Source organism: Planococcus citri, chromosome 5 (genome assembly GCF_950023065.1).
Source record: "Planococcus citri chromosome 5, ihPlaCitr1.1, whole genome shotgun sequence".
In the NCBI taxonomy this organism is placed as follows: domain Eukaryota; kingdom Metazoa; phylum Arthropoda; class Insecta; order Hemiptera; family Pseudococcidae; genus Planococcus; species Planococcus citri.
In genome coordinates, this window is record NC_088681.1 from 69,869,108 (window position 1) to 69,895,388 (window position 26,281).

At 35.7% G+C, this 26,281-nt stretch overlaps 1 protein-coding gene across 1 annotated transcript in view; it reads right to left on the minus strand.

Moving 5' to 3' along the window:
- The window catches only part of LOC135847855 (protein YIPF5-like), a 165,272-nt gene extending 139,147 nt beyond the window's left edge, over nt 1-26,125 (minus strand). Inside the window, exons 1-4 of the mRNA XM_065367582.1 lie at nt 25,956-26,125; nt 25,573-25,689; nt 25,315-25,505; nt 9,818-9,852 (exon numbers count right to left, since the gene is read on the minus strand). Of these exons, the coding sequence (XP_065223654.1) occupies nt 9,818-9,852; nt 25,315-25,505; nt 25,573-25,676 (330 nt within the window). The 5' untranslated portion in view covers nt 25,677-25,689; nt 25,956-26,125. The remainder of the gene's footprint in view (nt 1-9,817; nt 9,853-25,314; nt 25,506-25,572; nt 25,690-25,955) is intronic.
- Between the last annotated feature and the right edge of the window lie 156 nt (nt 26,126-26,281).

A 26,281-nucleotide genomic window follows, 5' to 3' on the forward strand; every position in this document is an offset into this window, starting at 1 on the left:
ATTTTGTGAAAATTTAAAGTTTCAATAAACTGCTGGAGGCGCCAGGAATTTTCAAAAAGTCGCTGGAGGCTCCAAAATGACTTGAAATTCACCTATAGTACTTCGTAGCGTATTGAAATTAGTTTTTAGAATAAATTTTAGCTTTACAACTCCAATTTGATGGAATTTTGTGGACATTTCGAGTTTCAAAAATCTGCTGGAGGCTCCAGAACTGCTCAAAACGGGTTGAGCTCGTACAAAAGTAGATCGAAAGATCAGGCACAAATTTATCACCTGTCAAAATTTCAAGTGCTAAAGTGCGTTTTTCGATTTTTGGTGAATTTTTGAAAATCAAAGGGCCTTCCCCTATAAGATGGGTGAAACGGCCTTTGATCCATAATGGATTGAAAGTGGTCCAAAAAGTCACCCTTGATGTAAAAACTCTCCATAAAAATTTTTGACCTCCCACCCCCTCCCCTTTTGGAGAAACTGCCCCCTAAACATCAAAAATTCAAAGATTTTTATCTGGGAGGGGGGTTGATGAAAAATTTTGAAATTTTCACAGATTGTGTACATCATGTAGGGGTACACACAGTAATTTTTTGAAAATTTTCCCCCATCATTTTCTCAGTTTTTCAGGGGGTTGAAAACTTTGAAGGGGGGGCAGAAAAAAATTTTGGGGGGGATACATGGCTGAATTTTTTTTCAAAACTTGCTCATACCCTAAGGTATAACATATAATTTTCCCAAGGTCCCAAAGGGGGGTGGAACATGGTCAAAAAAAACAAAGTTTGAAAAAAAAACATGTATCTCCCGTGCTACCGCGCGTTTTGTCAACACTGTTCCACGGCGCCACCGTGAGAAAACTTCCATCTATCGCGCGCTCTAAAGCTTTGATTTTTTTTAGAACCCTACTGAAATACCATAAGTGCATTCAACATTTTTTTTGATGAATATTCTCTAGGGTGGTGTGGTGAACAATAGAGGCATACCTACAACAATTTTCAACCCCCCTACTTTCATATTTACCCCTCAAAATTGCGTTTTTCAACTAATTTTTTGCTATTTACTGGCAATGAAAACTCGATACCGTTGTGAACGAATAAGGCGTCAAATTTTCTGCTACATTAATCTAACCCCTCCAGAGCCTTCAGCCCCCTCCCTCAATTTTTACTACATATTTTTGAAATAAAGTTACTTTGATGATATTGGCGTCGTTTGCAAGTGATCTAAACGCAAATACAGACTTCAGATTTTAGCCCCTTCGGAGAAGATGGGTGTGACCAAAACAAAATCAGACGTCTGTATTTGCGTTTAGGTTTCTTGGAAACGACATCAAAGAATATTATGAAAGTAGCACCATTTCAAAAATAGTAGAATTTGTGGAGGGGGCTGAGGCTGTGGAAGGGTCCGGTAAATGTGAAACAAAATCAGATGCAATATTTGCGCTCGAGAGGTTAGAACCATATGAAAACGAAGCCTATATTATCAAAGTAACTTTATTTCACAAATATATAGTAAAAATTGGGGGAGGGGCTGAAGGCTCTGGAGGGGTTAGATTAGTGTAGCAGAAATTGTGACGCCTTATTCGTTCTCAGCGGTATCAAATCATGCGGTAACGACATCCCATTCATTAATATTTAATTCTCCCAAAATTCTCATTTTACCCCCTCTACGACACCTTTTTTCAATTTTCTCTCACGACGCACCAAAACAAAAATTTCGAAAAAAATATAATCCTATGATACTTAGGGTTCAGAAATACATCCAAAAATTGTACCTCGCAATTTTCATTGCTAGTAAATAGCAAAAAATTAGTTGAAAAACGCATTTTGAGGGGTAAATATGAAAGTAGGGGGGTTGAAAATTGTTGTAGGTATGCCTCTATTGTTCACCACACCACCCTAGAGAATATTCATCAAAAAAAATGTTGAATGCACTTATGGTATTTCAGTAGGGTTCTAAAAAAAATCAAAGCTTTAGAGCGCGCGATAGATGGAAGTTTTCTCACGGTGGCGCCGTGGAACAGTGTTGACAAAACGCGCGGTAGCACGGGAGATACATGTTTTTTTTTCAAACTTTGTTTTTTTTGACCATGTTCCACCCCCCTTTGGGACCTTGGGAAAATTATATGTTATACCTTAGGGTATGAGCAAGTTTTGAAAAAAAATTCAGCCATGTATCCCCCCCAAAATTTTTTCTGCCCCCCCTTCAAAGTTTTCAACCCCCTGAAAAACTGAGAAAATGATGGGGGAAAATTTTCAAAAAATTACTGTGTGTACCCCTACATGATGTACACAATCTGTGAAAATTTCAAAATTTTTCATCAACCCCCCTCCCAGATAAAAATCTTTGAATTTTTGATGTTTAGGGGGCAGTTTCTCCAAAAGGGGAGGAGGTGGGAGGTCAAAAATTTTTATGGAGAGTTTTTACATCAAGGGTGACTTTTTGGACCACTTTCAATCCATTATGGATCAAAGGCCGTTTCACCCATCTCATAGGGGAAGGCCCTTTAGGCCAAAAATGAAGGAAAAAATCAAAATTTCACCAAATTGACCAAGAAAGCTGAAATTAGAGATATACCCTATTTTCGACATGTCAAATCGATTGGAAACTGTTTCAAACAGTTTTGCGTAGTTCTGGAGCCTCCATCAGATTTTTGAGACTTGAAATGCAGATAGAAAGTCGAAATTCATTCTGCAAACTAATTTCAATACGCTACGAAGTCAACTGTTGGTGAATTTCAAGTCGTTTTGGAGCCTCCAGCGACTTTTTGAAAGGTTATAAGGCGTTTTTTGGGACATTGAAATTTCCAAAAAGTAGTAAGCTGGAAGCTTCAAAACCATTTGAAACCACCATGTAGTCCATTTCATATCGCATTGAAATTAGTTTGCGAAGTAAATTTTCAGCTTGCTAACTCCATTTCGTAAAATGTTGCGGGAATTTCAAGTTTCAAAAACCTACTGGAGGCTCCAGTAATTTTCAAAAAGTTGCTGGAGACTCTAAAATGACTCGATCCCGCCAGAAGTCGTCTTCAGAGGGTGTTAAAATTGGAGTGTAGAGTAAATTTCAGCTTTCCATCTCCATTTGATGAAATTTTGTGAAAATTTAAAGCTTCAGAAATCTGCTAGAGGCTCCAGTAATTTTTAAAAAGTCGCTGAAGGCTCCAAAACGACTTGAAATTTACCTGCAGTACTTCTTAGCGCATTGAAATTAGTTTGCAGGATTCCATTTTGATTTCAAGTTTCAAAAATCTGCTGGAGGCCCCAGAACTGCTCAAAACGGTTTGAAACAGTTTTCAATCGATTTGGCATGTCGAAAATAAGGTATATCTCTAATTTCAGCATTCTTGGTCAATTTGGTAAAATTTTGATTTTTTCCCTCATTTTTGGCGTGAATTTGATTTTCAAAAATTCACCAAAAATCGGAAAACGCACTTTAGCGCTTGAAATTTTGACAGGTGATAAATTTTTGCCTGATCTTTCGAGCTATCTCTGGCTCGATTTGAAATATTTTTTGCAGGTCCTATGTTGGAAAGCAAAATCTGCGATTTCGGCTGACCTGTCAATCAAAATGGCCACCATTTTGTGAGTAGGGCCACTTTTTTCGAGTACAAGGACTGGAAATGTTCCTTAGGACTCCCTCTTCAAGAAAAAAGTTGTCCCGGAGGCTCGTCGGGGGGGGGGGGAGGTGCAATAGATCGTTAAGTGGGTTCTCCGACTAAAAGTTCTTTCCCCTATCAAAATACGAATTTTCCAAAGCTTTTGTCCTCAGATCGTTCGGCAAAAGGTGCTCTTTCCTGAGAATAGATCCTAACATCTTCAAATATCAGGATCACGCCGACCAGCGTCTTGAAATTTGGCGTCCACTTTAATGCTATTCTTTGGACCTCGGATTCAAAAAACATACCTACGTTTTCCTCTCATGTCAAAAACGAATAATTCTCACATTCGCACTTCCCCTCCCCCTTCACAAAAGTGCGAGTGACACTTCGAGTAAACTACGAAGAACAAATACACACCTCGTATCTTCATCGAAGAAATAATAACGGTGAAAAAAATGATAAAAATATAAATAAAATTTTACGCTATGCCATTCGCGTCGTCATAACTCGTTGAACATTCAAATCAGGCAACAAGTTGTGACATCAAGTACGCTAACTCGTCAAGTTCGTCGTCGGCGATGTGCTTGTATTTTGCTGCCTTCAGCTCTGGTTCGCGCTCTGCTCCCTGCCTCTTACAATCGTTATCGTGGAATGAGGGTGAAGTGGAGCGATGACGGTGGTATTTGCATTACGAAGGTGTTAATGAAGTTGCCTATATATTATTTCCTAAATTCTACGTCGGAACGTTAAATAAATTGCATGAGCGGTTCCGTTCGCCAGCCGGAGAGCTGTGGAGTACGGGACCAGGAGTTACGAGTAGATACGACGTCGTCGGTGCTGGCGTATGGTTAATTAAATAGTTTTCGTCGATGTCGCCGCCAACACTGTGGCATAAGGGGGTGAAGAGCGTGTTGACTTTTTTTTTCATTCATCGTCGCGTTAACTTTCGCTAGTTGATTTTACGTACATAGTAGAGAGCACGAGCACATATAACAAAACTTGTCAACGCGTGTTAGGAAATGGATTTTTATCACGTTGCTTTGCAATATTATATCGTTTAAAACGACGCCGACGACGAGATTGTTGCCGTTGAACGAGAGCGAGGATACGAGAAAGAGGCCGTTTCAATTTACGAGACATATCATTGTCATCGTGATATAAAATAGATTTAACGATAATGCCGTATATACTCTTTGTAGAGGTTTTCTTTTTCTCCTTCTCCTCCTCTTTTCGCGTATTTCTTCCCTCACATATAACGCAGCAAAAATCACAATACATATAACGTTTAAAAAGACAAACTTGCCGGAGACTACAAAACGTATATACGCCTATATACTACATACTCGTATACAGATAGGAACCCAAAAAAAAAAACCAAGAAACGATTGTATTTGATTTAAATTGTTTCAAAATACGGTATTTTTATTGGTTTGGGTATCGCATCGCCGTATTGTGTATGTTTGTGGTACGATTGCCTTGCTGCGGTGGTTGAAAGGCGGCTGACTGGTTGGTTTTCTCCACCACACCGTACTCACTTACCATAGTATTACGCTATGTATGCATTATAGTACACTGGCTCGGTATTATTTATTTTATCGAAAGCACGAGCTTTCGTATGTATGGTACCAGATTCCAGTTCAGCTTGATAGAGTGAGTATTTCCGTATCGAAACGTCGCGTGTTAAGAGTGCGTGCTTCGCTTTTATTTTACACATCTTTAATTAAACGGCCAAATTTCAACTAGTACCAACATACCTACGTGGAAAATGACCGCATTCGATTCGAAATTTCATAGCAACGTTTGCTTGGAAATGCTCCAGCGTCTGTACTTTCGAGAGGTACTCGTATCAAAGCTGAATTACACGATGGAGAGTAAAATGGAAACTAAATACTCGTGTATCTGGCTCATATCCGATATAGAAAAGTACAAGTTTTTTCCTTTTTTCAGCCTGATAATATACAGAGAAACTCATAGGAGGAGGAGAGAGATATGCATAAAATTTGTGTCATGATCCTCAAAGACACTTGTTATCATTTTTGAGGTGTCTGACCATCTACAAAAAAAAATCAAAAAAATGAAAAAAAAAACCACAAAATTCAGTCTTGAAAATTTTTAGATCGGAAAAAGTTGACATGGTGTCTATTCTTTGGAAAACCGAGAAAGTCAGGAATTTCACTCTTCACTTCGGAAAAAGTCATGGAAATGTCAATGACATTTGAAATTTTTGCTCCAAAATTGATCAATAATGAATTGCTCTGAAGGGGACAAAAATAAAGATCAGCACCTACAAGTTTGGTCGTTGCTTAGTAGGCAATGGGCACCTCATCAATCGTTTTAGATCGTCGTCGTCGTTTCCTTGTAAGCGGTAGGCCTGTTGGCCTGTCTGCTACGGTCTGGAACCTGTTGAGGATGAGCCTGAGGTATCAGTGAGTTTCCTCCTTGGTCTCCCTCTGCTTCTCTTCCCCGTTGGTGTATATTGGAGGACCTGTTTTGGTGATCTTGTTTTCTCCATCCTTTTGACATGATTTCTCCAATCTTTCCTATACTGTTTCATCTTCTTCATGACTGGCTTCACTCCGAGATCTGCTGTTATTTTCTCAGATGGGACTCTGTCTCTGAGAGTCACCCCTGCCGTTATCTTCATGAACTTCATCTCCGCTGCATTTATTCTTCTTTTATCAGATTTCTTCAGTGCCCATACCTCGCTTCCATAAGTCATCATTGATATTGCTAGGGTATTGTACACCTTCAATCTTGTTTCTTTTCGCACCTTACTGCTTCTCAGGGTCCTATTTATCAGTCCTGTGACTCTCAGGAACTTCGCAATCTTTCCACCAACATCTACTTCTCCCTGGTATGATATCGTGTTTCCCAGGTATTTGAAATTATTGACTTGTTCGATGATTTTTCCACTGGTTCCTTTCCTTTGAAGGCCATTGTCTTTGTTTTCTCTGATGATATTCTCATATCATATTTTTCTGATGTCTTTGTTAGATTGTACATTGATCTCTGTAGGTCATCTTCTGTTCCGGCTAGTAGACTACTGCTTGATCATCTGCGAATAGCACTGTTGATATTTCCTGCCTTCTGTCTGTTTTGATTCCTTTTGGCTTCAATCCATGTACTTGTTGAATAAAACACATGACAGTGAGCATCCTTGGCAAACTCCTCTGTTTATTTCTGCTTGTTCTAAGAGTTTATTTCCAATGTGTACTCTTATTCTAGTGTTCTTATATGTGCTGTTCATTCGGACCGGTCTCTCATGTAGATGGCGCTAGTGTGCCCATTGTTCTAGAGTTCAGATGGGGCTTTTTTCTTAACCCTTTCTTATCAGTCGTATTTTACCAAAACGTTGGATTTATGAGTTAAAAATGAAAATATGATTTGGTCATGATTAATATGCAATAATAATCGTAAAAATAATGTACATTGAATTAATTTTTCAGTTTTAACCCTTGAAATTAATGCTTTCGTAAACGCTGATAAGAAAGCCCCGTCTGAAAAATGTAAACATTCTGGCCAGCTCACTAGCGCCCCTATGTTGAGTGCCCGGTCTAAATCACCTTTTGCATTTTATATGTTATTTCTTCATCTTTTAGGACTTTCGAACAGTTTTTTTTCTATTTACCCTATCATATGCTTTTTCCGGGTCTATAAAGCACATGTGTGTTTCTAGGTTGTATTCGGTCCTTTTTTCCATCATTAGTTTTACTGTAGGTGTATAACTTGTGTTAGTGCGTGATCTTCCTTTTCTAAATCCGTTTTGACTTTCTGACAACTTTTCTTCTGCATGATCTGCCAGTCGTTTTGCCAGTATTTTTGCATATATCTTGTAGCAGGTGTTCAGTATACTTATTCCTCAGTAGTTTTTCAGGTTTGACATATCGCCTTTCTTGAACAGTGGTATTGCAATTGCTGTTTTGAATTCTTTAGGTACCTTTTCTTCTTGGTACATCATATTTAGGAATTCTAGCAGTCTTCTTTTAAATTCGCCACTTGAGTATTTGTACAATTCTGCCATCTTCTCCTAGAGCTTTTGCATTTTTTTGCTGTTTTCAAAGCTTTTTGTAGCTCTTAAAATGAAATTTTGTCTTCTGTTTCTCCAATTTCATCTTCTATCTTTGTATCTTGTGCATTTTCATCACTCCAGAGTTCTTCAAAGTATTCCTTTGTATCATTGATTTTAATTTTTGGCAAACCCACTCTTTTGTTAAAATTTGTGTCAATTCTCCTTCTGATCTTATACACCTTTGGCCGTAACTTGTATGTGTCATGCTGCAGGAACGTGATGAAATTTTCCCAGCTCTCTCTCTCTGTAATTTCCTAGACTTTCTCTTGACTTTTGTCGACTGTTTTCGATATTCTTCACCATCGACCTCACTTTTTATGTTCATGAATTTTCTAAACGCCTGTTTTTTCTTTTGTATGAGTTCTTGAATTTTGTTGACCCAATTCTTTATTCACTTTGCCCCAATTCTGCAAGGAACCATTTCTAAGCTTTCTTTCACCGCTTTTATCACAATGAATTTGATATTTTTCCATTCTTCTTCCGTGTCCTGGCTTTTTGGAGGAACGGGTTAAGAATATCCTTATGGTACCCTCTGTCTGTCATAAAAGGCGACTAAAAGAAGACCAGGCAAGCGCAGAGGCCTAGATAGCAGCCCTATCACCGTGATATATCTGGTATAGCTCGTAACCAAGTCATGGATGAAAATCAACCTTACTCAAAATACACAAACAACAGGAAATGGATGGTTAAAAATTTGTAAACAATTTTTTTCTGATTTTTGTCAAAATTGGTTCTTTTTGAAAACACAAAATTTTGTTCTGAAAAAATAAAGAATTGCGAATTTTTTTTGGTGGGAGGGAATCTTGCGTGAAAATTACAAAATTCTCTAACTTTTGCAGATTTGCAAGATTCCCTGACTTTTCCCCATTTTCCAGATTTTCTGGTAAATGAACACCAGTAAAAGCATATTTTTCAATTTCTGACAAATTTTCGAAAATCAAAATGGAGATAAACATTTTATCAAATTGAACCAGAATTCTGAAATTTGAAAAATATACTTACACTCCATTTTTGACCAGCCAAATTGTGTATAAACGATTTTGAACCCGTTTTGAGCAGTTCTGAAGCCTCCAGTAAATTTTTGAAAGTCTCTATTCTGTAACTTCAACATGCTTAGTCGACTACAGGTGGTTTCAGTTCGTTCTGGAGCCTTCAACGACATTTTGAACATTTCAGTTTATCAAAAAAGCCATAAAATATGTCCAAATAAATTTTAGCACGTTTGATCGCCGACGGGTAAAAATGTAAAATCCCATTTCAGCGCGATAAAAGTAGGTATCAGGTATATGAAAAGGATAAGACGCAGGAACTCGACAATTTTGTTAAACATACATCAAGACAAAATCCTTGTACTCGTATACGTTGTTTTTCGAAACAAAACAATCGTTCATTTTCCACCTCTAATCCATCACCGCGCGAGTATTTGGCGCAAAAAAAAAAGAAAAGAAAAAGTAAAATAATAATAATGAATTCTCAAAAACATGCAAATGCTTCTCTCTCGCAACACGATTTCACGTTCACCTACATCGAACAAATACTCGTACATCATCAGCTCGCAGCGTATTTCTGAAGCTGAACACCTTATCATACATAATTAACCGAATTCGGTCGAGGAGAAAAAAAAAGAAGAGTCGAGAAAAAAATCCATTAAAACTTTGTTAGTTTTTTTTTTTTTTTGCTGAGGTTCGTTTTAAATTCGTAAACAGATCTTTGCCAGGAACTTTTTCCCGAACGAAATAAGGAAGAAGAAAAAAACGAGGTGATATTAGGCATAAGAAAAAAAAACTTCGTGCTAAAAGTCAAAACAAGGAAAAAAAGAGGAAAATACGTGATTAAGGGGCCAAATTGTTTTTTAAAGCTAACCCAATAAGTCAAGTTGAAAGATTGATAGTCGCTGCGGTGTATGCAGTATTAAATCCGACACTGTATCTTTAAAATTAGTTTCAAAACATGATCCGCTTTTGATTTTATTTTAAACAACACCAGCAACAACAACAACAACAACGACACCGACAGTAGGAAAAAAAGACACACCGCGTAAAGATCTAAGAAAAAGTCGGGGAGAGCGACGAGGAGAAAGAAAAACCTTTTTAGCGATATTTAATCTCGCAGCAATAAAACTAACCTTAAATACGTGAAGCGATTAAAACTTTTTAAAAACTTACCTTTTGAAAAATATGTTCCGGATTTATTCCCAGTTCTGCGAACAAAAAGAAAAAAAATTGTCGTTTAAGCATTAAATTCTTCGAATAACCTTAAACTATTTCAAATGACGTAATTTTTACACTTTCTCAGATGTGAAAAAGAAAAAGAAAGAATACGATTATCTTAATACTACGATAAGTAATACGATTTCATTATTTTTTTCTCATTTCTCAGCAATTTATGCTAATTAACTCAATTTCCGAATAGGAATGTACGAAATTGAGGTTTACAAATCCCAAAGAACTTCAGAAGAGCTCTCAGAACATCTAACGCGTGAATAATTTCACTTCGGGGCGTTTTTCGCACTTTATTATGATAAGCGGGTTCTGCGCCAGGAGCAGTTCAAAAGATCATCAGCTGGAGTCCTTATAATTTTATGTACATATATTGAACGGATTCCAAAATGATCAATAGCAATCTCTCCCTTACCCCCCCCCCATGTTGCTAGATGAACCCATTTAAAAATTATTTTCTTAGGTACTCCATTTGAAAAGGAGATTCTGCGCCAGGAGCACTTTTGATGACCATTAGAAAAGTCTTCAGCTCTTTAGAGAACTGTTTTTCCACATTTTTAGGGGAAGGAAGAAAGTGCTGAATACCTTGAAGAAGACCTCTTAGTCCGGCATATGACAATAGGAGTATTTGCACCCCCCCCCCCCCATCCTCCGAGACAACTTTTTTCTTAAAAGGGACATCCTAAGAAACATTTTAAAGCAAACTTGCCCAAAAAAAAGTTGGCCGTACTTACAAAATGGCGGCCATTTTGATTGACAGGTCAGCCGAAATCGCAGATTTTGCGTTTCAACACAGGGCTTGCACGAAATTTTTCAAACCTTACAAAGGTAGATCGAAAGATCATGCAAAAATTTATCACCTGTCAAAATTTCAAGTGCTAAAGTGCGTTTTTCGATTTTTGGTGAATTTTTGAAAATCGCATTTAGCCTAAAATGAGGGAAAAAATCAAAATTTTACCAAATTGACCAAGAAAGCTGAAATTTGGGATATACCCTATTTTCGACATGCCAAATCGATTGGAAACGCTTTCAATCCGTTTTGAGCAGTTCTGGAGCCTCCAGCAGATTTTCGAAACTCGAAATTCCCACAAAATTTCATCAAATTGGAGTTTTAAAGCTGAAATTTATTTTAAAAACTAAATTCAATACGCTACGAAGTACTGCAGGTGAATTTCAAGTCGTTTTGGAGCCTCCATCGACTTTTTGAAAATTCCTGAAGCCTCCAGCAGACTTTTGAAACTTGAAATTCCCGCAACATTAATTTATCAAATGGAGTTGGCAGCTGAAATTTACTTCGCAGATTACATGGTGGTTTCAAATGGTTTTGAAGCTTTCAGCTACTTTTAGGAAATGTCAATTTTCCAAAAAAAAAAACTCCATACAACCTATCAAAAAGTCGCTGGAGGCTCCAAAACGACTTGAAATCCACCAGCAGTCAACTTCGTAGCGTATTGAAATTAGTTTGCAGGATGAATTTCGACTCTCCATCTCAGTTTCATGAAATTTTGGGGAAACTTCAAGTTTCAAAAATCTATTGGAGGCTCCAGTAATTTTCAAAAAAGTCGCTGGAGGCTCTAAAATGACTTGAACCTACCTGAAGTCATCTTCAAGGGGTGTTAAAATTGGAGTGTAGAGTAAATTTCAGCTTTCCATCTCCATTTGATAAAATTTTTTGAAAATTTAAAGTTTCAAAATTCTGATGGAGACTCCAGTGATTTTCAAAAAGTCGCCGGGGGCTCCCAAATGAGTTGAACCCACCTGAAGTCGTTTTCAGAGGGTGTTAAAATTGGAGTGCAGAGCAAATTTTGACTTTCTATCTCAGTTTGATGAAATTTTGGGGAAATTTCAATTTTCAAAAATCTACTGGAGGCTCCAGTAATTTTCAAAAAGTCGCTGGAGGCTCCAAAACGACTTAAAGTCTACCTGTAGCTGACTTCGTAGCGTATTGAAATTAGTTTGCAGAATGAATTTCGGGTTTCCATCTACATTTTTGATGAAATTTTGTGGGAATTTCGAGTTTCGAAAATCTGCTGGAGGCTCCAGATCTGCTCAAAATGACTCGGTGTGGTTTGAGTCCAGTCTAAGGGTGGAAAATGCAATTTTTGTGATCCACAACGTGCTATTTTTAAATTTCAACTCTGACAAGGTCTCTTGAGGGGATTTCTACGACCCAAAAATCCAAAATTCTAAAAATAAATGCATCATTGATTTTTACACTTCTTGCAGCAACATTGACTTCTCCATTTAAAAAAGGGTGATCGGATGCCCAAAAAATGTTGAAAAACTGTGAAAATATTTAAACCATTTTCTCAACCCATTCAAAGCCTCTCGAGCTCCAAATCAAAAACTATCCAGCGATAAAATATTGAGTCCAGAGGGTGCGAGGAGTGCACTGAATGGGTGGGGGAAGCGGCTAAAATAATCTTCCAGTAAATATCCCAAAAAAAAAAACACAATCCCTAATGAGCCTGAAAAAAAATAAAAACCCTCTCTCTATACAATACGAATTAAACCTTTTTCAAATAATGTTATCTCCATATCGTTGTGAAAAAGTTACAAGTTTGCGATCGAACGAGCAGAGGCTTTATATCTTTAAAATATTCTCCGCGTCGCGCCAAACACCTAAACAAAAAAGAAACTTGCCCTCGTAATTGTTGGAAAAACAAAATAACACAACGAGCCGGGCGTCGAGTTTGGCGGCGCGGCGCGAATTTAAAAATTTTCAACCAGCTCGCGCCTTCATCAATAAACAAATCATGTTTGGTACAAAGTTGCCGTGCCGCAAAACTTTTGCGCAAAAATTACATCTATGTAATATTTGTACGCTATTTCGCGCCGTATAATTTGAAACTCGACAACAGAGTTGAACGAAAAAAAAAAAAAAAAATCATCTTTGAGTAAAATCAGCGAGTTTTACACGAAACAACGTATTTACGAATACCTATTACCAATTTCCGATTTATAAGCATAAGTATACTTACATAGAGTAGGGTACGTACATATTATGTTTTCGAGACAGGAAATAATCGATTTTAATGTGCCTGGAACTTTTGAATTTTTTCTAGAGAGGAATATCTAATCCAATATGCATGTTTGTATTCAATTAATTCTGTCTCCAATTTTGCACATGCTCAATTTTTTTCGATTTCTTTTGGAAAATTTATTGCCATCCGCAATCGTTATACTCATACACTTCTCTTTATTGGCCACTTGACAAACGTAATCCAAAATCAGATGCTAGAATACTCGTATATGTATTAATTTTTTCAATTTTTATTAAAAAGTTTCGTGCAAGTAAAAGGTGTTTTTTCTCTATATTAATATGTGCGAAAAAGGTGCTAGAATAGGTAATTTCGCTTCATTATCATCATCGTACACACAACTACATAGTACGAGGATGGAAAACTGCATTTGGCCTTTGGAACATTACTTTCGGCATCGTCTAACTCTAAGTGTAAGCTAAAGCATCATCACAGAGTGCTCGATGTGTACGGGAGAGGGGTAGTGTGTGGAGGGGGAGGGGAGGGGAGGGGGTGGTAAAAGGTAAAACACTATTTACAGGCAAACTCGTAACGCGTCGACATTTATAATTGGATCAAAGACGAATTAATTCGAATTCAATCTTTAATTAACTGCGAAATACGTACAAACTGGAAGCGCCGACACGAAATTCAAGCATAATAATGCAAAACAGGTACAATCCTGATTTTAATTAAATCCGATACATTCCAATTATACACGCCCATTCGATGAGGCGGCGCGGTCGCGGCGGCCTTCCAACGACAAAGGTTAGCGCGCTATAACTCTGCGAGAGTAATTAAAAGCTAGTTAAGCCACTCGATCGATGTATGTGCAATCCATATAGATATCCACCGCAGTTATCTCTTAATCTGCGGAACACTTGCGGTCATAATGTATCAAATCATCATAATTATTAAAGCGACATATACGACGCGGCCGTGCCTTTATGCTTCGCTGATATTTATTACATCCAGTTAATCTATATTCGTTGCATAATTTCATTTACCTATATAAACCGTGCTCCTCGGCCGGTGTCGGTGTCGAATAGCTCTTTTTGGCTTTTCTCCCTTGTATGTACGTAACGTACTCCAGTAAATTGGTCTCGCTGCTTATTATTCCAGCTAAATAGAATTACGACTTACGAGTAGCCGTTGGCTTATAGTTACCCATTTCTGTTTCACTTTTTCTATTCTATAGTTCATACTTTGAAAGGTAGTTTAATTAGATGGTCGTGAAATTGAGTGGAATTTTTTGAAAACTGCTTGAAATGAGGCAAAAATTAGTGAAATTGACTTCAAATATCGAAGAAAAGTTGATAAAAATTTATCAAATGTGCTTAAAATTCATCAACAAGACGACACAAAATTGATAACTGTAGAAAAAAAAAAAACAAGCAAATACGCTTTTTTAATGCTGGAAAGAAACTGGAAAAAGTTAAAAAGCCCAAACCACCAAAATGCACTTTTAGAGAACCTCGAATTTCAGTCTCCAAGGTTAATTGAGAAGGTTCTGATGATAACACAAAATCCAAACTAAAACTGGTGAGCACAAAATAGTGAGGAAGGATTAATAGACCGAAAAAATTTTCTCGTTGAGGCACGAAGTGCTCTGAACGTGCTCTCAATGATTTCAAAAATATCAAAAAATTGCCATAAAAACTGGAAAAATGAAAGAATTGAAAGGAAGATGAAATTTGACCAAAAAAAAACTTTCAAGCAATTTTGTGAGAAAATAGGATTTTTGTTTGGCAGACTTTGAAACAAAACGAGAACATTGTAGGCTGCAGGCAAGGCAAAAATCAATGTTTTTTTTAGACTTTTGCAAAAATTACGAGCATTTGACTAATTCATCAAAAAACTACTTCCTGAGAATTTTGACGAAAAAACATTACAACTTTTCATCGACTTGCCTAAAATTATAAGTCTCTGACAATTTTGACAAATAAATGAGAATTTTTTGACAATTTCAGCAAAAATTAGCCCTTTTTGACAAGTTTACTGAAAATGGGGCCCTTTTTGACAATTTTGACAAATACGGACATCTTTTTTTTTGGAAATTGTGCCAAGAATGGACACTTCTTGACTGCTTTGTCTGAAATTGACACTTTTTGACATTTCTCCTCCCCCCCCCCATCACACTTTTTGACAACTTTTCTAAATGACACTCTTTGATTTAGGAAAATTTGGCAAAAAAAAACACCTTGTAAAACAAGTTTAGGACATTTGTTTTGGCAATTTTGGAATAAAACAGGGACTATTTAAACAGATAATGCGAAAATCAACCCTTTTTGGATATGTGGGATGAAGGGAGGGGGGGGGGTTAAAAAACCCATGGACTTGAACATGCAATTTTAGAAAATTAGCATGCACACAAAAAATAAGTGACAACAGTTCGCGAACTTTTCCAAAAAAGAGTGACTTCAGTAATCGAAAAAGCTCTTGACCGAAAAAGTTACAAAACGTAAGCAATAAATTTTACTGCAGATAACAAAAAAAAATATCAAAATTTCAACAATTTTCATAAAAATCAGGATTATTGAACAATTAAGTAGAAAAAAGTGACATTTGGTTGCAATTTTCATCAAAAATGTTAGAATACCTACTCACATTTCAACTTTTTGATAAAAAAGTGAGACTTTATGTTTATGACTGTTTTTAGAAAAATATTGAGAACTTTAGGTAATTTTTGGCAAAAAAGTGAACCTTTTTTAAAATCAAAACAAAAATAACCCATTTGAAGTAAAAGAGAATGCTTTCAGCAAAAAAAACAAAACTCTTTAGAAGAATGGGAGAATTTCCAGCAGCTTTTGAAATAGTACAAGATTTTGATAATTGTATAGCAAAAGATGGAAATTTTTGGCAGCTTTTGACAAAAAAACGATATTTTTGGCTAACTTTTGGAAAAAAGGCCTTTCGACAATTTTTAGCAAAAAAATAGGGAACTTAAGGGTATTTTTGATTTTTAAAAAAAAAGACAGAATTTTCAATCATTTTAGACATATAGCTAAACTTCAAAAAAAATTTAAAGACTTTTTTGAAATTTTATTCGAAGAAAGAGCCCTTTTTGTAATTTTTTGGTGAAAAAAGATACTTTTTGGCAATTTTTGGTAAAAGTCAAGACCTCAACGATTTTAGAAAATGGCTGCGCTATTCCGTGATTACAGATAAAAAAGCAAACTTTTGAGCATTTGAGCAATTTTTTTTTAAAATGAGTTTTTGAAAAAAAAAGTAAATTTTAAACTATTTTTGGCAAAAAACCAGACGTTCTGGCAATTTGAGCAGAAGGCGAGGCTTTTTAGAAATTTTCAGCAGTAGATAGGTATTGGCCAGGGCTTAAAACCATTTGGATTTTATTGGTTGTTGTGGTAGGTGGTTTTTAAAGTACTCAAAAATAATGGTTTTTGGTTATGGTTTCTGAATTGGTTTTCCAATCACAAACCATAACGGTTCCAATTGGTTTTAAGGTTTAGGTTTCAAAGTTTTTCTGGTTCTGGTTTTGAAATGGTTTCAATTTTTTTTAATGAGTTGTGGATGTGGTTTTGGTTCTGTAATAATGGTTTCTTTTTCCGTAGTGGTGGTTTTTCACATCAAAAACCATTTCAAATTTTCAAATGGTTTTGGTGGTTGTGGTGGTTTTGATATCAAAAATAATTTTGATTTTCAAATAAATTCATAGAAAAACTAATTCAGGACTACTAAAAGTATGATTTGAGACAAAAAACCAGAAAATTTCCATCACAGGTCTGGAAAAATTGAAAAAAATTGCAAAAACCAAAAAGAACCATTTCATGAATTGGTTGTTATTGGTTATGGTTACATTTGAAAATTGAAATGGTTCTTGTGGTTGTGGTTTTCTCCAAAGAACACAACTTTTTGGTGGTTTTGGTTGTTTCAATTCAAATTTTTTTCCCAAATGGTTGTTTTTAAATGAATTGGTTCTCATTTTTTTCAAATATATTGGTTTTTTGTTGTTGTTGTTGTTTTTGAAATTTACAAAAAGAAATTGAAATGGTTGTGGTAGTGGTTAAAAGTTAAAACCAATTAAAAACAATGGTTATGGTGGTTTTATTTGGTTTTGGTTTTGGTGGTTTTAAGCCCTGGTATTGGCCAAAAAAGTGAGACTTATTCACAATTTTAGGCAAAAAGTGAAACTTTTGGATAATTTTCACAAAAAAGGAGCCTTTTCAAGACTCTTTGTCAAAAAGCAACAATTTTCAGTAATTTTTGAAATATCATCGACATTTTTTCTTTTTTCCTCTCTCGAAAAGTTATGCCAAGAATTGGGAAAATTAAATTCTTAAAAATAGGTAATTTTGAAAAAATCAGCCAAAAGTTACTTTAAGTAAATTTAGTACCTTATTTACTTGAAAAGTAACCGAGTATGAGCCCTAAGTTGACGAATGAAGTCAAAATTTTGTTTGTGTAGATACTGAATTCAATTAGATTCAATTTATGGATTTTTTTTTGAAAACCGGAGAATCTGAAAATCTGTTGGAGATTCCAGAACCTCTCGAAACTACATCTACCCCTCTAATCGACTTAGGAGGTTGAAATTGGGATGCAAACCAAATTTCAAAGATGTTTGTGGACTCATTCGCTAAGATGTGAATTTTTTACATATTTATTACTATTATTATTATTATTATTTTTTTTTTTTTTTCAAAAATAATTGCTGGAGAAAATTTTGAATTTGAGCCAATACAACAAACTTTGAAAATATCTGTGAAAATGGATTGAAATGGCCACGAGAGGGTAAACGCCGAATTTCATTCAGATTTTATTAATGGCAGTTTACGAAAACTGGAAAATCAGAAATTCAGCTGAAGACTTCAGAACGTCACGAAACCTTCACCAATCTACTCGATAGGTCGAAAACAGAGAATAGATAAATAACATGTCAGTCTTTTGCTCTGATTTAATCAAATTTTAACCTTTCAATAAAAAATGAGTCCAATTTGAAATTTTAAAAATTCGCCAAAAATGAATTTCAGCAGCTAAAATTTGCGCATGATGGTGTATTTTAGGACTCCCTTTCGATTCATTTCTGTTCCATGTACTGAAAAAATGTATAAGACTAGGACTCGTGCAGAAAAGTCCATCTTTCGATATATTATTATGTAAGTATGCTTAATATTCTATTTGTTTGCTGCAGCTCATCGCTAAACAACGAAGGGAAAAATTCAAATAGTCGGATTGCGATTAAATAACGACAGAGACTTCGGAGCTTAACGTCATTTGGATGGTTAGGCAAACAGAATTGTGAAAATATTGGAACCAGCCGAGACCGAGGCCGAGGCGAATAATATTCATGTATTCGACATTTTAAGGGTACCTTCTGTCGTGTCGAAGTCAACCGTTGTTTATCCGTTGTTTGGAATTTGTTAAAAGGCGAAAAGCCATTTCTCTTTTTATTTCGAACCGGACGGATGAAAAATATTTTTGCATAGGTCTCACGATGAAGAAGGAAAAAAGACTGCAAAATGTATATATACGCGCATTATTCACAACGGATTCCTCGAGCAGACGAAAGGATGAGATGAAATCTTGGTAAATTTTTAGGACATAATACATAATATAAGATGGTAAAAATAGTAGTAGAAAAGTATACACCACCGTCGACGTTGTTGCCGTGTACCGGGGCATGGGCATGGGCAGGGCTTTCTGAGGAAGTTGAGAGATGGTGAGATGGAGAACGAAAGAGCGAGCAAGTGAGTGAGTTTTTGTTACGAAACATTATTTAATATGGTTATTACTTCATTTGAATAAAGCCGTTCACAACGGCGCGTTTAACTTCCCTTTAGATTTTACTTTGCTCTCGCAAACGCTTTTCTTGTTTCAACAACGTGTACCTCCTCTCCGGTCGGCGATGCCTTCGCACCCGGTTTGTTTAAATTAAATTGCGTATGCAAATTTTCCGCCGCCAAAATAAAGTACTCGGCTTTACCATTGCTGCGTGTACCGACGTCTTGCCAGTTGCCAGGCCACACCGTGCACCGCTGCCATCGTGCGTCATGTTGCCTGCTGCCGCCACATACCGGTTAAAAACTATGCTATACCACGGTATTGTCATTAAGTAACTTGTAGTTTCTTCAATTGTGCCAAGCTCTTCTAAATTTACCCTTCAACGTAATTAAACTCAATTAAAATCTTTTAAAGTTTACGCCGTCGCAATTTTTTTTTACTTTGCCCTTACTCTTCGCCTAGCTGTTTGCTGCCAACCTCAGGAGGTACTCAAACATTGTTTAAACACTCGAAGAAATGAAATGAATTTGTAGTTGTATAAAATGGTAACCATTAAACAATATAAAAAAGAATAATTTCATTTTTTATTCATAGCACCCATGTACTTTCATTATAGAACTGCAAACTGCAACAGTTTCCAAGCATTGCAGTACCTAATCATTCTTCCTATGAACCTGAACTAACGAAGAACTGCAAGAAAATGATTCCTATACAGTACTGAAATAGTTTTATAATGATATTGTAATAATTCTTCCCATAAAGATGAACTGGTGGGAACACTTGGACAATTTTATTGTAGTCCGGCATATGACAATAGGAAATTTATCAGAGTAATTGCAACCCCCGCCGACCCTCCGGGACAACGTTTTTCTTAAAGGGGGCATCCTAAGGAACATTTTAAAGCAAACTTGCCCAAAAAAAAGTTGGCCTTACTTACAAAATGGCGGCCATTTTGATTGACAGGTCAGCCGAAATCGCAGATTTTGCGTTTCAACATAGTACTTGCTCGAAATTTTTCAAACCTTACAAAGGTAGATCGAAAGATCATGCAAAAATTTATCACCTGTCAAAATTTCAAGTGCTCAAGTGCGTTTTTAGATTTTTGGTGAATTTTGAAAATCCAATTTAGGCCAAAAATGAGGGAAAAAATCAAAATTATACCAAATTAACCAAGAAAGCTGAAATTTGGGATATACCCTATTTTCGACATGCCAAATCGATTGGAAACGGTTTCAAACCGTTTTGAGAAGTTCTGGAGCCTCCAGCAGATTTTTGAAACTCGAAATTCCCAAAAAAATTCCATTAAATTGGAGTCGTAAAGCTGAAATTTATTCTAAAAACTAATTTCAATACGCTACGAAGTACTACAGGTGAATTTCAAGTCGTTTTGGAGCTTCCAGCGACTTTTTGAAAATTCCTGAAATCTCCAGCAGATTTTTGAAACTTTAAATTTTCACAAAATTTCATCAAATGGAGATGGAAAGCTGAAATTTACTCTACACTCCAAATTGTAACACCCTCTGAATGGGTTCGAGTTATATTAGAGCCTCCAGCGACTTTTTTGAAAATTGCTGGAGGCTTCAATAGATTTTTGAAACCTGAAATTCCCACAACATTAATTTATCAAATGGAGTTGGCAAGCTGAAATTTACTTCGCAGACTACATGGTGGTTCCAAAAGGTTTTGAAGCTTCCAGCTACTTTTCGGAAATTTTAATTTGCCAAAAAAACGCCATACAACCGTTCAAAAAGTCGCTGGAGGCTCCAAAACGACTTGAAATCCATCAGCAGTCAACTTCGTAGCGTATTGAAATTAGTTTGCAGAATGAATTTCGACTCTCCATTTCAGTTTGATGAAATTTTGGGGAAATTTCAAGTTTAAAAAATCTACTGGAGGCTCCAGTAATTTTCAAAAAAGGTCGCTGGAGGCCCTAAAATTACTTGAACCCACCTAAAGTCGTCTTCGGAAGGTGTTAAAATTGGAGTGTAGAGTAAATATCAGCTTTACATCTCCATTTTGATGAAATTTTGTGAAAATTTAAAGTTTCAAAAATCTGCTGGAGATTTCAGGAATTTTCAAAAAGTCGCTGGAAGCTCCAAAACGACTTGAAATTCACCTGTAGTACTTCGTAGCGTATTGAAATTAGTTTTTAGAATAAATTTCAGCTTTACGACTCCAATTTAATGGAATTTTAGGAGAATTTCGAGTTTCAAAAATCTGCTGGAGGCTCCAGAACTGCTCAAAACGGGTTGAAACTATTTCCAATCGATTTGGCATGTCGAAAATAGAATATATCCCAAATTTCAGCTTTCTTGGTCTATTTGGTATAATTTTGATTTTTTCCCTCATTTTTGGCCTAAATTGGATTTTCAAAAATTCACCAAAAATCTAAAAACGCACTTTAGCACTTGAAATTTTGACAGGTGATAAATTTTTGCATGATCTTTCGATCTATCTTTGTAAGGTTTGAAAAATTTCGTGCAAGTACTATGTTGAAACGCAAAGTCTGCGATTTCGGCAGACCTGTCAATCAAAATGGCCGCCATTTTGTAAGTAAGGCCAACTTTTTTCTGGGCAAGTTTGCTTTAAAATGTTTCTTAGGATGTCCCCTTTAAGAAAAAAGTTGTCCCGGAGGATCGGCGGGAGGGTGCAATTACTCTTATTGTCATATGCCGGGCTATAAGGTGCTTTTTTCGATTTTTAGTAAATTTTTGAAATTCAGATTCAAACCAAAAATGAGAAAAAAATCAAAATTTTACCAAATTGACCTATAAAGCCGAAATTTGGGATATACCCTATATTTGACCTGCCAAATCGATCGGAAACGATTTCAAGCCATTTTGAGCAGGTCTGGAGCCTCCAGCAAATTTTTGAAACTTGAAATTTTCACAAAATCTCATCAAATGAAGTTGGAAATCCGAAAGTTACGCTGTCAAGTCAACTGCTGATGAGTTTAAGTCATTTTGGAACCTCCAAAGACTTTTGGAAAATTTTTGGAGCCTCCAGTAGATTTTTTAAACTTGAAATTTTCCTAAATTTCGTCACATGCAGTTGGAAAGCCGAAGTTCATTCTGTAAACTAATTTCAATACGTTATCAAGTCGACTGCAGGTAAGTTTCAAGTCGTTTTGGGGCCTCCAACGACTTTTTGGAAATTACTTGAGCCTCCAGCAGATTTTTCAACGCTCGAAATTTCCATAAAATTTTACCAAACAGAGCTGGAAATCCAAAATCAACCCTGCACAAAACTTCAACACGCTATCAAGGTGAGTTCAAGTCATTTTGGAGCCTCCATCGATTTTTTGAAAATTCATGGAGCCTCCTTATTAGCAACCCAGCATTTCAAAATTCAAGATACCTATTACTTTTTTTATTTCAGTGTACCTACAACTCTCTAGCTCGATTAATACGCTTCGTTTAGTTTAAAATATACACACCGTACTCGACAATGATTTTTCTTATACTTCGTCGGTTCGCAGCCCTATTCCTATAAGTCGTCGTAGGGCACACTTGCCTCCTCTTTAATTTTCTTACGTCTTGTTTGGTTTTATGCCTGCGCAAAAATTCGCCATACATTTAACGGCAATGGCAACCGCCGTCTTATTCACGCTTCGTCGTATTTCGATTATCAACAACACCGAGGCATCGTACCGTCGTTAATTAAATTAATTACCCTCTTACGAAGGGTTAAAGAATCGAGCTTCTGCTCTAAACGCTCTGGGCTGGATTGAAACTACGTTGCCAGAAAAATTCTCGTCGAATAATTTCATGTGAGGAATTTTAAAAGTTACACGTAACCAAGTAAGAAAAATGCACTCATTGGGCTGAATTAAGAAAGACATCTCAACAAAATCTTTTTGTCGCGATATTAAATTTCTAGCGAAATTTTAACTCATTTTCATAGGTTGCATGACCATATTTTGAAAATCCCGAAAATCACGACTCCGTTTTGGGCAAAAAATTCTTCAAAAACACTCAATCAACATTTTCGTGGCAATATTTGAATTTTTAGCTGAATTTTAGACCTACTCGTATTTTAAATCTTAAAATCATGAATCAATTTAGGCTCAAAAGTCTTCAAAAAGTCTCAAAAAACATTCTCGTTACCAATATTTGAATTTTTCGATTTCTTAAAAAAAAAAACAAAAAAAAAACTGAAATCTAGAAACGTTTTGCAGTCAAAATTCTTCTAAAATACTCAACAAAATATTTTCATTACAATATTAAATTTATAGCCAGATTTTAACTCATTTTTATAGGTTGAATGACTTTCGCTTATAAATCTCGAAAATCATGCTCCATTTTGGGAATAAAATTCTTCAAAAACACTCAAAGAACATTTTCGTGGCAATGTTTGAATTTCTTGTTAAATTTCAACTTATTTTGAAAAAAAATGAGAGATATTTATTCAAAAACCTCGGAAATTGTGCAGCATTTTGGACTTGAAAGTCTTCAAAATTCTCAAATTGTATGTATTTGAATTTTTCCAGAATTTTTAACCCATTTTGATAGGTCATTATGACACTTTGTCAAAAATCCAGGAAATTAAATTGACTCAATTTAAAGCTCAAAATTTTTCAAAAAAGTCAAAAAAATATTTTTATCATAATATTTGAATTTTTAGTCGAAAATCCTGAAGTAATTAGGCGCCCAAAATTCATCAAAAACAGTAAAAAAAAATCATCACAATAGATTGAATTTATAAGAAAACTTCAACCCATTCTGATAAATCGCATGACGCTTTTTTGAAAAACTCGAAAATTATGACCCAAATTTGAACTTAAAATTCTTCAAAAACACTCAAACAACATTTTCATGGCAATATTTGAATTCCTCGCGAAATTTTAATCTTTCATGAAAAATCGTAATGTCACGTTCGAATAATTTCTTCAATTTTTTTTTTCAATGAATTTTACTCCTCTGTAAAATATTCATGGAAGTATATGTATGTACATCACAATATAAAGTCGAATACACATGAACATTCGATACTCCACAACTCTACCCGTTCAAATCTCACAGTAGGCAACCCAATTCACACACGCATAATTAGAATTGCCACACTTCTGTAGACAAATTATTCGGAACCTTAAACAGAACTTTCAACGTAGTACATACAACATTTGGCATAAAATTAGACGCATATGCCACGAGTTATTCCTAAGATTATTTTTGAAAACAACAACTTCGACTCGTATCTTCATCAGGACCAACAAGGTAGGTACAATAAACGCATGTAAAACGTAAGGACTAAGGAAAGAAATTCACCTAGAGACGACACGACGACGCAATAACTTAAGTAGTAAAACATGTTAGATTTTACAACGAACAGATTAAAGTTTCAAAATTACAATATAACACGAAGACGAAAGAGAAAGTGCTCCGTGAATGGGTTGATTCCGTAATAAAATTCAAATTTTGTCACGCCTTGGGAGATTTTTTTTCTTGGGCAATTCCTTGAGCAACGTATACTAAGTATACAAGATTACGATATCGTAACTTGAGAGATATTTGAATTATTCGAGTAATAAATTCAAAACATTGCGTTTGTATAAATATTACAGGTGTTAGAAGCTCTCTACATTTTTTCATAATTTATCATCCCACTAACTGTATCAATCCGAGAATAAAATTGAAAATAATTCCAAACTAAAATTATTAATACGAAGCAGTGTGGATGAAAGCAGCAGGGTAAAAAAACATGGTAAATAAAAAAAGAGAAAATTCAAGAAAATCTCAAATAGTAACAACGATAACAAACAACAATCAACACGCACAGTGACATCTACCGCAACATCATCTCTTTCAACCATAAAAAAAAAACATATTTTCAGAAACCAAAAAAATTTTAAACAAGTTTTTGGATATTTTATTATAAATTTATTAAAAGAAGAATTTTGTCGAAAACGTTAAAGAATTCAGTTGATTACGAACAACAAAAGTAATACAAACAAACGAGGGAGGGAGGAGCGAAGACCAGAATTTGAAAGAAAAAAAAATCGACGTACAAACAGGCATGTTGAAAATAAGCAATTTTCTTTAATGGCTCGTCAGTGAGCATTATTAAGAATGAGGAAAAAAATGAGAAAATACAGAGAGTACATTTTTAGGTCGGTTCACTTGTTATTTATTCAAGACGACGCATTTTTCTCGATTATATTTGACGTCGGGCTGTCATGTACGTTATGAGAAATTTCGTTAATGGTCGAAAAAGCAGTAATACTCGCTGTGCATGTCAAATACTCAATTTACACGTAAAGTTTCACGTTATCGTTATTATTATTTTAAAGCGGAAAATTTTTCTTCGCCGGTATTCCAGTGAGGCAGTGATAAGATAATGTTGGTTGGATAAATTGAGTCAATGCAGCGGCGTTCGTTTTCGTTTTGACGCAAATGTAATTTTTTTCCTAATTTGACAAGTTCGTGAGAATCGAGAAAGAGCAAACTGTAACAAGAAACACGTTTTAAAAAAATGATTTATCGTGATGAACCTGCGGAATAAATCTCCTTGCAAAAATTACGATTTTTATCCGAAAATTTTCGTCGAGGAAGGAACAGCAGACGAATTGTTCAACTGCAACTTACTTAAACATGTTCAGATTATTGTTTATAGTATATATAGAATGCTTCATCCACACTGCTGGGTGATTATAATGCCAGTAATCGATTTGTATCACTGTACCTTCCATGAGTGGCGGCTCATCATCGAATTCTCCACCGGAACCGTACTTCTCAGGAGCTGTATCCATTGGTGTGAATATATTTCCCTGATAAGCTGGCGAACTGGCCGGATTCAGGTAAGGATTGCTATCGTACATCTGAGATCCCATAAACTGTCCCTGGGATTGCTCAGCAGCGAAATTTTGGAAATTTCTACGAGACATATACGATATTAGAACTAAATTGTGACGTATAAGATAAACAAAATGAATGAGCTTACAACTCCTGTCCAAACTGATCCGGTGGTACTTCGAAATTGTACGATGCATCTTGACTCCAGTGGTGCTGTTGGTCTCTGTATGGATTATTCGAGTAACCAGCCATGTTCACCAGACAACTACAGACAAAATAAACATACAAGAGCTTTAATAAACATGAGAAATTATACCATTGAAGTATTCGTACAGAGCTATTTTGGCAGGAGGGATTCGGCTACGGTGTTCTAATGGAGTTCACCTCTTTAAAAACAACATTACTAAATAAATATCGAAGATTAGAAGTCATTTTCGTACTCATTATGACATATTTCAATAAAATTGAGTCACTGATAACAGAAATTTGCAAGTTACAACTTGATACGTGGTAAGAAATTTGATGGTTTACTTTTTCACAGAGATGAATTCAACGGGTATTCAGCACCGAAAGTAGAAACTTGTGTGACACGGAAGCACTTTTGAATAAAAAAACACGAAATAGAAAATAAAATTCGAATTTAAATCCACGAAACACCGAAACCGAAGTATTTTTATCAGAAATTAACACGAAAAACACGAATCTTGCTAAAAGCACCAAAATCGCATACACACGTGTAATAACAAACGAAGCCATGTTTGCTTTTTTACAAATTCAAAACGTGCTACTCATTTTCATTTATTCGGTTTATTTCGTTTTCCAAGATTGAAACGAACTTTTTTCATTATTAATTTAAA